This window comes from Amblyomma maculatum, chromosome 9 (genome assembly GCF_055883805.1).
Source record: "Amblyomma maculatum isolate TAMU_Amacu chromosome 9, ASM5588380v1, whole genome shotgun sequence".
Lineage (NCBI taxonomy): Eukaryota > Metazoa > Arthropoda > Arachnida > Ixodida > Ixodidae > Amblyomma > Amblyomma maculatum.
In genome coordinates, this window is record NC_139352.1 from 19,862,985 (window position 1) to 19,875,953 (window position 12,969).

General features: G+C 47.1%; 1 protein-coding gene across 1 annotated transcript; it reads left to right on the forward strand.

The window, feature by feature from the left end:
- Window positions 1-1,173: 1,173 nt before the first annotated feature.
- On the forward strand, window positions 1,174-12,695 carry LOC146178532 (uncharacterized). Its single transcript, XM_084578349.1, has 3 exons — window positions 1,174-1,430; window positions 7,369-7,714; window positions 11,458-12,695. The coding sequence occupies exons 2-3, from the start codon at window positions 7,421-7,423 to the stop codon at window positions 12,634-12,636; spliced, it is 1,473 nt and encodes a 490-aa protein (XP_084434475.1). The 5' UTR covers window positions 1,174-1,430; window positions 7,369-7,420; the 3' UTR covers window positions 12,637-12,695.
- The last annotated feature ends 274 nt before the right edge of the window (window positions 12,696-12,969 follow it).

Consider the following 12,969-nt stretch of genomic DNA (forward strand, 5'->3'; position numbering starts at 1 on the left):
AGTACACAGCGAAAACAGAAAGAACAGTTACAAACATGCACAATAGAAACATAACTGGCCAATCAGTCATAAGCTGCTGACACTAGCGGTCCATCGCCCCAACTAAGAAAATTCAACCAACGTGTTAAGATCAAGATACATTTAACAGAAAGCTTGAATAAATAGAGTGAAGAAATTTCAATATTATTTGCAATTAGGTATCCTTTAATGTTACGTTTCAACGTAATGCGTACATTGACCTTGGTAATGCTGCTGTAACGTGGCGCACGCCACCTGGGAGTCGTGGAAAGAAATAAAGAAACGCGCTTGCTGCTCATCCCGACAGAGGGGGCAAGGACAGTCGAAAGGGAAGCAAAAATGTAGAAAGGACGAAAGGTTACGCAAGGAAGCAGCGTCCCTCGCTTTGCAGGGAGTACCCCTCCCCACGCCCTCGGCACTGAAGGGGGGAAAGATTGTAACGTGGCGCACGCCACCTGGGAGTCGTGGAAAGAAATAAAGAAACGCGCTTGCTGCTCATCCCGACAGAGGGGGCAAGGACAGTCGAAAGGGAAGCAAAAATGTAGAAAGGACGAAAGGTTACGCAAGGAAGCAGCGTCCCTCGCTTTGCAGGGAGTACCCCTCCCCACGCCCTCGGCACTGAAGGGGGTATAAAGAGAACCAGAAAACGAGGCCAGAGCAACCTCGTCCGGGAGCGTTCGAGAGTGAGAGTCTTGGTTTGACCCTGACCTCCTCCCGAAGCGCCCGAACGAGCCGTCGGCGAAGACGCCAGCGACAGCTCCCCGCTGTCCTAAGTCTCGTCGTCGGAGTCGCTGCTGCAGACGCCAGTGACAGCTCCTCGCTGTCCTAAGTCTCGTAGCCCTAGCCACGACATCGACCAATAGCTTTGTCGGGATCGAGAGCAGCTTGCGCTACAAAACGCAGTCCACTGAGTCGTAAACTTTCCTCGGACATCGCGGGTACCCGTACTCGCGACACTGCTAACGGAGAAGTCATTGAGAATGGGCTTGTAAAGAGCAGTGGGAACTTGGTAGGTTAGTGTTAGGTTAGGTATAAACACGGTGGTGTAGGGACGTCGTGAATGATCTGTCATGGATCTGTCATCAAACGACCTTCCTCAACTAGCCCCGGCCGCTGTGAGTAGCGCCGTAGCGCTGCGCAACGGACAACAATATTCCACTTCCGTTTCCGTCTCGAAACGCTCGAACTCGAACCATGCTTGATCTTGCGCGGCGCGTCGTGTAGATAGTTCGTCTGTACCACGGTCTGTACTGACAAACCAGTGTTTAAGCAAAAGCTAATTTGTGTTCGGCAAATTGAAAACAGCGCGGCAAAGCGTGGAAGTGTGCTGATACTGGCTGATCCGTGCGACTTGTGCCCTCTTTGTTTTCCGTGTTTCATCGCAACGGTGACCGTGTGTGCTACGTAAGGAGGTAAGGCAGCAGTGAATACAATGGTTGTGGGGAAGTTCACAGAGAGAGTGAACATCTTTTTATTGATGTTAAATGAAATGCGTACACATTCTCTTTATATATGCAGTGAGTTGTCGACGGTTAAACCACATTACACATGCATGCTTTGTCGACAAGCGCAAGAGTTAAATACGCGAGACAGCGTACACGTCAGAAGCGCTACGTACGAAGAAAAAGGAAATTTGACTGCCAATACAGAACAATTGCGAACGTCCACTATAATCCCAATGTTTATAAGCCTCGCTGCCGTCCGGGTCGCGTCCGGGGTGGCTTCGTTACGACGAAAAAAAAAGCGAGAGTGTGACTTCGTTCTCCCACGTGACCTTACAGCCGGCGCGCATGATTTGAACTCCGATGCAAGATCTTAATGAGCATATTGATGGAATCGGAGAGAAAGAAACCTGGGATGCCCTCCTCCGGAACCGAGCTCCGGAGCAGCAAGCTCGAGTACAGTGTACTAGAATACTTTAGCTCGAGTAATCCGTCTGGCACAGGACGCTTTGCAAAAGACGTCCCCCTGCGGGGCTCCCTCTCCCTTGGCATATCCTTGGAGGCCCCAGGGTCTTCCTAGGGAGCGGAGGGGGCCTCTACATCGACGGCAATAAGGCTATCTTGAACTTGAACTTAGGAGTGGGTGAGGATCTCCGCTCAAGTGCTTCATTATTTACTGGGAGATTTAATCTCTGCAGGTGGTTGGCTGAACGCATTCTGCCACTTCGCTTTTGGTCTACCTTGGAGTAGCTAACAATACAGTGCTCATTAGTGTGTGAAACAAATACAGCATATTTTGGCCATTTTGGCATCTGTTTTTGCTCCAGCGCCATTTCTTCTTTGTGTGGTGCTGTGATGGTAGTGTGGTTTTTGCTTGCAGCGTTATTCAGTGGATCGTGCACTGTAAAAGAATGTGTGAAATTGCAGGCATTTTTAAAGGAATTTTCTGTTCCCGTACAGAGAATATCTGTTATACGCCATTCACCGAAATACGTTCACGAAGAAAATCGTAATTTTTTTCTATCGATAGCTTCGTTGGAAGGTAAGAAATTGGAGGTACATATGTCTACTCAATTTTATATGGCAAGCTGATTCCTACTTGAATAGTAGATGGATGTTAAATTGGAAGCGAAATGATATGACCACGGTGGATATGACTGTCAAGAAGGCGCTGTCTGAAGAGCGGCTGCGTAACAATTTTGAAACGAAAACAGGTAACTAGTGGCGCCCCATTGAGGTCGGTTATTGATGCATATGAGCATATAGTGGGGCTAGGGTCCTCTAATGGGGCTTCACTGACGCCGTGCTTCCAGGCGTCGCGCGGTCTAGAGCGCCATTTTCGCGGTCGTTCGCACGCCCGAAGCTCCTGCTCGAAGTCTCAAGTTCACCATGGAACACAGACACCATCGGAAGTGACTCGCAAGATAATTGCATGGTGTTAATTGTGTCCGCGACCACCTTCATACGTGGAGCTTTCTGTGCTGAGCATGTTGGCAGTGTTTTGCGCCGCGTCGCCCAGCGCGGCTGCAGAGTGCCAGCAATGGTGAACTGCTGTGTTTGGGTCTAGTCGCGGAGAGCGGAATGGTTTCGTCGTCGTATCAATCTCAAAGGCTTGGACAGCCCAGTTAAGAGGGAAAAAAGAAAAAACTCGACTGCGGAAACACATTTTTGGTATCTGTAGTGTACTAGCTGCACAAGCTTTACCGACACTGGTCCAGCACATTAATAAAACACTTTCGCTGCAGTATTTCAGCTGTAAAACAGAAAACTTTCCGCCCTCACAGGACGAATGGCACAGCGTAAACGCTTTTCCGTTCTGCGTGCACTATGCTACAAATGAACGCGACGAGAAATCGATCTTCGGTAAACCAGTACGCAGCGATTCCATTAGATCAATCTGTAGCTCGTTACTTAACAGCAAATCAGGGTGGCAATATTTATAGGCTAGCTATATGAACAGCCACGCCGCAAATCCCGCACCTTTCCGAGAAAGACGCGTCTGCCGTCAGCAAGCATCCTGACACATGGTTTTTGCCACTCGTCAGGAAATTGTCTTTTCCATGGAAGGATAAGCTTTTAACTGGTCTCGCGTCACAAAACTTGTTCCGTGCACAAGGTAGTCTTTTATGTCGGTCAACTCGCGGCAGCAGTCGTATGTCCCTCACCACGTCGGGGTCACCGTAGTCGATGTCACCGCACAGCCGAACCTTTTCATAATACCGCAGCTTCTCTGCGCCACGTAGATCATGCGCGTATCCACTGAGCCGCATATTTACGCCAACACTTGCTATCAATCGCATATCACGGTTGCGCTACCACGCGGCAACTACGGCGTCTGCTACGACGACCATGGCAATGGTAGGCTGCCCAGTATTGGCAAGCGCTCCTTGCGGATGACGTCAAGTTAAAGCCCCCTATAGTGGCCAAACAAAAATAAAAATGGTCTCCCTTCTGCACTTGTATCTGGCCGCTTCCGTGGTTAGACAACGGCGGTTGTGAGGCAAACTTCATGGGTGGCATTGAGTATTGCCGGCGCCGACACATATATTCGTGTGAAGGGAGAAATAAGCTTTTCGCCTTAAAAATGCTGTTCATTGATAGAAAGGTGCCTTCTACGCAATTTTATTGTTTTTCACAAGCAGAAAAATGCGCGAAATAACACAAGAAGCAAATATATATATGTATATGTACACACATACAGATATACATCACTCTGTTCCTGCAGCAGAAAAAAAGCCCCTGTGAAATGACAGAAAAGCAAAAAAAAAAAAGGAAAAACGTAGCATAAAGAATAATTTCTGTTAATTTACAAAAAAAATTTTGTTGCAAATAGAAAAAGACTAAAATCATAAAAAGAATAAAAACACAGAACATAGCAGAACAGAAAATTTCTGGCGGGACAGCTGCCAGAAAAATTCTGTACTTTTCACCAAATGTTTTTTTACACTGTGGCTTGTGTTCACTGCTCAGTGACTATGGGCAAGGATTTGGCTTCGTACACCGCCGCCTTCAAGCTGAAAGTCGTAGCTTACGATGAAGAACACGGCAGGCGGACGGCTGGACGCAAGTTCGAAGTCGACGAGAAGTGTGTGCGTTGGTGGTGCAAGCAAAAACAACTCGCTGGTACGGACCGCAACCGCAAAGCATTCCGCGGGAAGCAGTGCAAGTTTCCTGAACTTGAAAAGGAACTTCTTGAGTACGTCACGACGACCAGAAAGAATGGCTATGCAGTATCAACGGAGATGATCCGCGTGAAAGCTGGTGTCATCGCTCGTCACATGGACAGTTCGTTTGCAAGTTTTAAAGCAAGTAGGGGATGGCTTCAGCGATTCTTGAACCGGAACGCTCTCTCCATTCGACGCAGAACAACACTGTCAAAAGCTACCCAATGAATATGAGAACAAACTGTTAAAGTTTCACCGTTTTGTGAACGGGCTTCGGAGGGAGCACGGCTATGACCTTTCACAAATAGGGAACGCTGACCAGACGCCTGTCTGGTTTGATACGCCAGAAAATAGTACGGTTGACTTAAAGGTGCGAAAAGCATCGCGGTGTGCACAACTGGTGCTGAACGTCAAAGGTGCACGGTAATGCTGTGCATCACTGACGATGGCAAGCTGCCACCATACGTGGTCTTTAAAGGAAAGACGCTGCCCAAAGAGAAGTTTCCCGACGAAATTGTCGTTCGTGTCCACGAGAAAGGTTAGATGTGTGATGAACTCGTTTTGGACTGGGTCAAACCTATGGGAAGCCACCGATGACACGAGCTCATCAGATAGCCGCTAAAGCGATAGCGACGAAGAAGTTCATTGAATAAAGTGTGGTTCTTCAGCAGTGTTTGTCATTATTTAGGACAGTCACAGCATTGGTAAGACTTTCTTGCAAATAGATATAGGCCTGACTCGTGCAAGAGCCGCACCCCGTAAAAATCGCGGAAAAAAAGTGCGGCCGTAATATGAGTACATACGTATCTATTCACCGGTGTTCACGTGACAAACAGTACTGATGCCACTATAAAAATGAATATTAAATTAGATAGCGACACCTATCGGATGTTTTAACCGGTCAATTGCGATAATATATTCCTGTGGTTCTCGCCGACCTCAGAATCTACTAGACATTACCGCAGTCTGCTTTCAGCCGGAGATCACATAAGCTATAACTGACTTAACGTCATTGTCAATGTTGGGAGACAGAACACTGGAATTTAGATCTCGATTTTTTTTCGGCGCAATGAAAACATTCATGTCTAAAATGTTCGATTCCATACCGGTTTTGTTAGAAACGCTGTAGAAAATTTTTACCGAGAAATTTTCGATCAGTGATGCATGCGCCCGTTTTTAGGTTGTCCGATGCTGGAAAGCATGAGCAGCGATCGCGATGACGACTGGCGGTCGACAAAAAAGACGTACCGAAAACAAGTATAACTTTCACTCGCCAGACAGTAATCAGGCATATTTTGTGTACAGTAGCGTCCTTTTCAGTTTCACACTCATGGCTGTTACGGCACAAAAACGCACGCCTCGTTAACGAAAGATTTAGTGGGCACTATCACAGCTTCATTCACGGAATTGCAAACACTGTGGGGCCATCTAGCGGTAAAGCCTGAAAGCATACCTCTCGCGATGCAAAAGGAGATGCAGGTTATCCTCATGAATATAGATTTATGAATGAATGAATGGATGAATGAAAGGAGATGATTTTTATTTAAAGACGCACTAGAGAGAGTGCAAAATATAAGTTATGACAAGCACTCTTCGATGAAAAAAAGAAGTGTGCAGTTAAGAAAATCAGCAATATTTTGCTGACATGTAGTCATGTGGGGTACTGCACTGAAAGTAATAGGATTTCTCCGCTAGATAGTGCCTTAATTCTTTTTATGTGGCCGGGTGAATAAACCAGTGGTGGAAACTAGCAAAAAACGACTGGAAGATTGGTGGCTTAAAAACAGAGAAGTGACATAATGTTAGTAATGTAGAAACAAAAATTTAATAAATAGAATGATGGTTTAGTTAACCAATCTAAATCAATAATTAAGATATATGGGTGGTAGCAGTAGCATGGTAGCTACTGCTACCACCCCGTTTCAAAGGGGACGCTCCTATATTCCATCCATCCATCCATTCATCCATGCGATTTTCAATGGCAAATTAATATTGTAATTTTTTGATTGGAAAACATTTATTGTCAGCAATGAGCGATTTAGCCTCTTTTCTTTGATATTATAGTACTCGATCTGTACTATTAGGCAAGACCTTTTCACCTCCACCATATCTCATAACATATTTTGTCTAGTGTTCTGTCCCTTTAAGCTTTCTTAAGAGCGGAAATGGGGAAAGCCACATTGCAGGACTGTTTCACTATTGCATCGTCATTGTCACCGTTACTATTATCATTATCGCTAACTGCACAGTCATTGTCATCGCTACTGTCATCCTCACACTAGACAAGGATTGCGATCTGTTTCTCACGAGCTCGGAGCGGCATTCTCTATTGATGATGTGCTCTCCCTGTACCTCACATCTAATATGCTTTTACCATGTATATTGATGTATCATTTGTGGCATTTCATGAAATCTGTAAATAGTTCATGTAAATATACACATCTTTAGTGTAATAAATACCATGTCTGAAGAAGCTGGGCGTGGAGGTGGTTCGCCCCCTCAGCTTGGGATGGTGGCTCGATTCCCGCTGGAGATATATTTTTTCTTTGAGTATATGTTCGTGCGGACATTTTTCCCAACACCATCCATGAATGAAACAAAAGGCTTTCGCCTTAAATGAAGACACCATTAAATTATTAGCAATAATTGCGTCTTGTGGTATTGAGGCAAGCTCATCTAAGCCCCTAAAAATATCGAATTTTGCAAAGACCAAACTCTTAAGCGTCTCTTTTTATCCTCTCTAGCTGAACTGCAACAGCGTTTGCTGTGGGACCCGTGGTCACTTCAAGTACCAAGATGCCAGACTCTGAACGACCAAGAGTACAACACCGGCTTCGCGACTACGCCTTGGGCGTCAACTGGCGACTGACACGCTTTGTCGAGTGCGTGCCCGCCACCTTCGTATGTTGCCTGTGCAGCGTAATTCCCAAGCGGACGCTGGTGCTTCCCTGCGCGCACGCGCTGTGCGAGCCCTGCCACAGAGCGATAACCAACGAGGGCACCGGGGTCTGTCCCTTGGACATGGTGCCTTTTGTGCAAGACGAGTGCCACGGGAATTCGATGGCGGCCAGGAGAGCGAACAGCTTGACGGTAAGTGGTTCTAGGGGCGGGGATGGCCTTGCACATCGGGCCTTGGAGCGTCGCCTGTAATAAAGCTTGTATTTTTGTTGCGAAAGTAACACTACGCTAGTCGTCGAGCCATTTCGCGTGGCACAGCGTGGGCCAGGCTGCGCATGCGCGAGGAGCCGCGTGACGTCAGAGACAGCAGCTGGTGTATTGGAGCTGCCGTCGCGGCCGCGCTCCGCCGGTGCCGGAGAGGTGACGTCACAACCAAAGCCATCGCCAGCTGCGCATCACTCTCTCTGTTGGTTGTGCGGAGAAGAGGTGTGTGTGGTGTATATACGGATAACTAAGAGTGCGCGGCCAGAATCGACCAACTATGGAGAAGGAGAGCCTGGCCGCTGCTCAGCGCGTAGCCTAAGCTATCCTAAGCGTAGCCATGCAAGCAGCTATTGCGTTCGTAACTCAACTAGGTTCAACCGGAGTTAAACCACTGCCAATTTTTTTCCCTGGTGTGGGCTTCTTCCGACACGCATATGCGGTGCTGGCATCAGAAGCGCGTTGTGTACGAACCCCTTTGTTTAATCTGCCCGCACATATTACCCACTCCAAATTCCAAACAATGGGACAGTTACTTCTTTGCAACGCTGGCTTCCATCTTTGGCCGCGGGAATTAAACTCTCTGGCATCTTGGCGCACAATGGACCTGGACATGAAAACCCAATCGCGAATTTGCCGGTGTCCCGCAGCCGGCTTCGTTGGGTCGAGCCAATGTGGAGCAGTCGGCCTTCCAGGTTTTGTAGACTTTCTCACCCGTGATTTGTTGTGCTAGCGGATGCTGTAGCCTTGTTTGCGATTTTACTGTATGGGTGTAGGAATATCTGAAACTTGTGAATATATAATTGAATATCTTCCCATTAGACTATTACAACGAATCAACTAGTATGTGTTCAGAATTATTCGAAATGAACCGAATATGTCTAAGCCTTTGTACACAAATTCAGTTAAAGGCCCGCCTTACTTTTCTTTGACATCGACAATATTCTTCCAAAAAACGGGGCCAGCTGTGCGTACCATTTTGCCGTGATAAAGATAGCTTGATTGCCGTGACGCAGTCAGTTCTTGCGGTGACGCTCAAAATGCTCATACACTACATCGACAATATTCTTCCAAAAAACGGGGCCAGCTATGCGAACAATTTGGCGTGATAAAGATAGCTTGATCGCCGTGACGCAGTCAGTTCTTGCGGTGACGCTCAAAATGCTCATACACGACTTTTAACACTGGGCGACGCGGCATGGCTTAGGCAAGTTAAACAAAACTGTCGTGGTGCTTCATCCCAAAAGTCTCGAAGCTAACCTGTAGGTTATAGTGTCGGGGAACCAGGTTTTGATTGCCAATCGTGGACCGGCATCACAGCTACACAAGTTCTTAGAGCAGATCTAAGATCTAAGCTGTAACTCCCAAGTTTTCCGGGTGTGGACGAATCACCTTGACCGCTTAGCGACGCCCCACCTCGCCAATCCTTGAGCCTCTGAGTGGAGATATCTTTTTTCATAATGCTCGACATCTTAACACCCCAAGTTCGCCGGTTGTCGCCGATTGACCGGCAAGGTCAAAGCAGAACAGTCGTTCTGGGGGTGATTTAACCTTTTGAGGGTGGTAGGGCGAAAGCCTTTCCTGCGACTCTGCGCTCATATGCCGATTTTTCACTCAGCTTTTTTTGCTCCTTTTGTCCTTTTTTCAGATTCCCACGTTTCTTTGCACAACTTTGACGTGTTTTGCACAATTTCGACGTTCGTGGCTTCTTTGAAGTCTTCACACTATATCGACGTCTACGACTATTTTGATGTCTAATTGACTTTTCTGCCCTAATTAACTAATTACTCCATACCAACGAAATTTTGCACTCATACATTTTTCACCCTCTACCTAATCAAACATTCTTTTACTCATCAATTCATTTCTCGACAATGAGTGTGACACCCTCCGCAGACACACAAATCCTGTTCACTCATGAGCCATAAAGGCTTTCGCCTCAGAAAACAAATCATCGCAGCGAAGCGGATTTAGACCGGTCTGGTTTGAACGCGAATTCTCATGATGGTCCACTAAACACTAAGCCATTGTGGTGGGTGCTTTCGCTCAATATAACCGGGTTTAAGTAAGGTTAAACTTCTGCCATTTTTTTTTCCATTTTTGGGGGCACGTGTGCACATGTTTTGGGTTCACACTGAAGCCACAGAGAAGTGGCATTTCCTCGCGGCCTGTAATTCGTTGATGCAATTGAAGCTTGCGTATAGAAATGTAAATCACACAGCAAAGTTCACGCCTGCATGCATTGACTAATACAAATTAAGCATATATACTGACATTTTTTATCTCCAGAAAACCCTTGTCATCAGTTATCTCGTGATCGAGTCAGATTCCTCCCTCCGCCCCTTCAGTAATGGTTGAGTTGACAATTCTGCTCATTTTCAAAGGGTCTTTGGTGATGGTGAATGGCGCAAAGGCATCATTGGTCGAAGAGCGCCAAGGCACAACATATCTACCTGGAATTTCAGACCATACAATACGGATGCTTAGTGTGTCAGTGTCCGTTTAATGTTTTTTTTTGTTTTAATAACCATAGTGTGCAAAGGTAAGGAACAGCCTTCGTTTAAGCAAAAATAATGTTCGGAAAGAATGAAGGGGGAGGCGAAGGTGTCTTTTGCTTTTTTTTTTATACAGTGCCACCTTTGTCGGAGCAAAGCGTACACCAGACACCATTAGAGCATACATGCGCCATTTTCATTACAATTCGTCCTCGCCCGGTAGGGTTTACAATTAAGTTCATCTTTTCGTGTTTCTTGTTCGGCAGCAACAGTCAGACTCTGGCTCGATGTAAACTGTTCAGGTAATGGGAAGAGTGCGTACACTGTGCTATCTGTGTCTTCATGCCATTTTTTCTCTTGGGGCAGTCCGACATAACAGTTTTAATGAATTAGAACGATGAATTAGTGATTATAGATCGCAAGTTGGGTGGGGGTGGAGGTTAATGTCGAGAAGGGACACGTGGCTTGTATCTACTCTGCAGTGTGGGGGCCTCCGGATTAAGTTATATCGTCTGGAGTTCTTTAACATGCACCTACTTCACAAAGCAAATGGACGTTTATGTATTTCACCTCCATCGAAATATCGCCTCCACTGCCGGTATTTGAAAGTCAAAGCCGCTAACGACCGCCTTCACCTGACCTTAGCCGCTGTTCGACTGTTGAAACCTGGGCATAAACAGCATAATAGAAGTTCGATTATAAATGATTCACCTGGCGTGTTTTCCGAACAGAAAACTGGCGTCCATTTTCGAACGCCCCACATAGCATGGTATTCTCACAGGGATGAGGCAACAGCCTATCGTTTACTTGAATGTTTGGCACACGAACTTGTGGCCATGCTCCCATTTGTAGGCGAGCTCGGCAGTGCTGCCACCTACAGTCTTTTTAAAAAATATATGGCCCAAGGGTTTTGCTTCTAAGTCCCATAACGGGGCTTGATACGCATCTGCACCGTTCGAAATCTTGTAGACGGCAAATCTAGTCCCCATTCTTCTCTATACCTTTCTATATATTCTAGCCTTGCTTACAGGGGCTTAGTTAGAGTGCTTAGAAGCGAACCCCTTGGGCCGTATATTTTTGATAAAGACTGTACTTGTGTCCGTCTTTAAAAAATGGTTCCAACAGTTCAGAAAACCCGCTTTATCCTCTCATTTTTGCTTTCTTTCTCCTTTTCTGAAGGCTCACTGCTGGAATGAAACCCAGGGCTGCGAGTTCGTGGGCAACGTGGAAGCTGTACTGCAACACTACGAGGAAGAGTGCGCTTTCCACGCGCTCGACTGCCCACGATGCGCGGTCAGTGTCCTGCACAGGGATCTCCCGGCACACTACTTGGCCGGATGCATCGCCAGTGCTCTGCCTGAAGACACAGGACAGCCCTTGCCTGGCACCCCGATGAGTAGTCATGACTGGAGTGACACGCTGGGCGAATTGAAAGCTGTGCTCGCGCAAACTTGCAACGACCAGTTAGCGTCCATTCAGAGCCAAATGAACGAGCTAACGCAACGCTTGGAGAGTCAAGGCGCGCAGTTGCTGGAAGTGACCCGTTTGCTGAGGGAATCTGAGGGTCACGCGCAGAACGGGATGGCAGGAAGAACGGCGACGGAGCATGACAATTTCTCGACAGCGGCGCGGAGCTCTCGATGCAGTAGAAGACTTTCAAAGGCGGAGGCAAATCAAGATGACGGGCAGTCTTCGGGAGATAGAGCCAACCGAACGGCCACGTCACCGTGGCGTTCGGAGGAAGTACTCGTGCTTCGGAAGCTTGAGCGCTTTGCTGATGTCTCGCTGAGTGCATTGGAGCACTTGCGTCAGAAGGTTCAGGCGCATCTCTCACGCCGCCCGGTCATCGCTCGCTGCGAGCGCGTCTCTTCTTATTCGGGAGGCTTGCCCATGGTGGACAGAACTCTTTGGACGCCGCCTCGGCAGACGGATAGTTCTCCCATAGAATACCTCGTAACCGTAATCAACGGTGGCGAGATAATGAACTCTCCGAGAGGGTTGTACTGGACTATCGCTGAAGTGACCGCGTGGCACAGGCGGGACAGCTATGTAACAGTAGCCGTTGGAACGTGCGATAATTCATTCGAACCGTGCGCCTACTTGGAGGTACGTCTTAAGTGTTTCGGCTTTTTGCAGGAAGTCCCTCGCCAGCTGTCGCCAGACTGCAGCGTGACGCTGCTGCACAAGGTGGCGACGAAGAACCGCGTCCTTCCAAGGATGCCCGACATCTGCGTCGACGGCGTTTTGAACCGTTTTGCATGTTTATTCCGAACCGAACTCACAGTGCTCAACGACGCGGGATTCCTTGAAGACGGAGAACTGAGATTAGGTGTAGTGCTAGTTGAAAAGCAAGGCTGAGCATCGATAGCACCGAATCCTTTGTGTGCCAGAACATTTTGCGTGATTTTTTTTTTTTTCACCGATGATTCATCCTGGCGTTATGATGTTCACTCATTTTCACACGTTATCTCTTTGGTCTCTTTACATTAATTGCGCGTACGAAATCCAGTGACATGAATTGCTCTGCCAAGTTGTATAACAAAAAGATTTCGCGGTCACAACTTAGTAATTATACAATGCACCGATGGTATCAGTATGCAGACAACAATTGTAGACATGGTATCAGTATGCAGACAGTAATTGTAGACATATTCCAGTTTTTCATATTTTGTGCAGTTTCATGTTTGAACG